This window comes from Cenococcum geophilum, assembly GCF_001692895.1.
Source record: "Cenococcum geophilum 1.58 unplaced genomic scaffold K441scaffold_12, whole genome shotgun sequence".
NCBI classification, from domain to species: Eukaryota; Fungi; Ascomycota; class Dothideomycetes; order Gloniales; family Gloniaceae; genus Cenococcum; species Cenococcum geophilum.
Window position 1 is genome coordinate 2477922 of NW_027137570.1, and position 1824 is coordinate 2479745.

Below are 1824 nucleotides of genomic sequence, written 5' to 3' on the forward strand. Positions count from 1 at the left end.
AGCTTTAGGCACTTTATAAAGTGGCTTTACAACCTTTAGAATAGAGTCCTTTTCAATTCCCAATTGTTAATTTAGCTCGTGTAGTAGTCATACATAGAATTTACGGTTTAGGTTTATAGTAGACTAAATATAGGCTTATAAGATATCTCAGAGGTAGAGTTATATCTATAGTAGCATAGCAGCAATATAGAGAATTAGCCGCTAGCTAACTCGTTAAATTATTAGTAACTAAGTAAGGACTAGCTCTTTCTCTAAATTGTTATAGGCCTATATAATAAGTTGTAATTTCTTAAAGGCTTTATCGGTTCCTTTATTCTTAATCTCATTAACAAACCGTAAATTAAAGAGTTTAACCCCCTTTGGTATATTATATAGCTTAATAATCTTAAAGACGCCTTTCTTAAGTAGGCCTATAACCTCCTTTTACCATAAAGCGCTAAACTAGGTGTTACCATCGTTCTATAAGTAAGTAGTAGTATCAGCCATATCTATAGTATCATCATCCTATAAGTAGATAGCGATATCGGCTATATCTATAATATTACCTATAAAAGCACCTATATCTATTATAGCGTCCATAACAGCCATGTCTACAACAGCTATAAGCAATAGGTATTTATAAGGGCAACCTCTACCTCGCTTTAGCAGTAGCTATAGTTCAGCTTTAGGTAACAATTAAGATTTAGCTAGTATAGGTACTGGTTTAGCTAATTTAACAGACTCTCGTGGTTTAACTAAGTCTTATAGGTCCAGTAGGTAAAGTTTTACAACCATAGAGCGGAAGGTCGTAGGCCTATTTAGTAGCTTTACGGTATAGGTCTTACTATTAACAGTAAGCAGCATATATAGCCCGTCCCAATAACCGCTTTAGCTAGTATTACCTTCTCTCCAGACTAAGACAGGCAAACTAGGTGGGAGGCCGTAAATAGCGTTAGTTTGTTATTTATTTCGCGTATTAAAAGCATTAGCAATCTATTGTTCAGCTTATAGCTTCTAGATTTCCACTATTGCTTTCTTAATAGCCGTAGCTCACTATATAACTAAAGGTAATAGTACGTCTAATTTAACTATTCAGGGGTAGGCTCTAAAGACTAAGAGTATAGGGACTAGGCCTTCTAGGCCAGCCGTATTATTAATAGCTTTAAAAGCCATTTATAGGGCCATCTCCTTGCTAATTTCAGGGATTTTAGTTATAATAATTTAGTAGGCTTATTATAGCGGACTATGGTAGCGCTCTACCATTCTAATAAAATTATATAATTCGACTAGAACTAACTTTATAGTTACTCCTATAGTAATAGCGTAGTACTTAAACTCCTTACTAACAAAGTTCTTCCTAGCGTCTATAGTGATTAAATCTAGTAGTCCTAAATAGCTGTTAATCCAGCACATTCGTAGAATATCCTAAGTATACTTAGCGCTGATATCTCATAGCTATCTACTAGCTTAAAATTAAGTTACTTCATCAACTACGTGTAGTAGGGGGAGCCGCTAATATATATAATATTAACAATAATATTATAGTTAAAATTAACGTCGTCTTATAAGGTAAAGCAAAATCTACTTAAAGATCTACTAAACTTCTAGCAGTAGTAGCAGAGTCTAGTTAGCTCTTCAATAGCAGATCTATTAGTATTATAGCCGTAGCCAGTCTTATTAAAAAGCTTTTATAGTCTATTAACTAACAGGTAACCAAATTAATGGTATAGACGTCGTAGCTTTACATTAGTTAAGTAGCAAGGGTTCGCGTTAAAAGACTTAACCAAATAAGACTATAAAAAGAAGCTCTATATAAGAAACGGGTAGCCAAATTATCTAACTACT

At 33.8% G+C, this 1824-nt stretch overlaps 1 protein-coding gene across 1 annotated transcript; it reads right to left on the reverse strand.

Moving 5' to 3' along the window:
• Positions 1-267: 267 nt before the first annotated feature.
• K441DRAFT_550932 (uncharacterized protein) lies at positions 268-423 on the reverse strand (the record flags this gene model as incomplete). Its single annotated transcript, XM_067643069.1, has 1 exon — positions 268-423. A coding segment is annotated over one exon (156 nt), but the record flags the coding sequence as incomplete, so codon positions are not given.
• Positions 424-1824: the final 1401 nt, after the last annotated feature.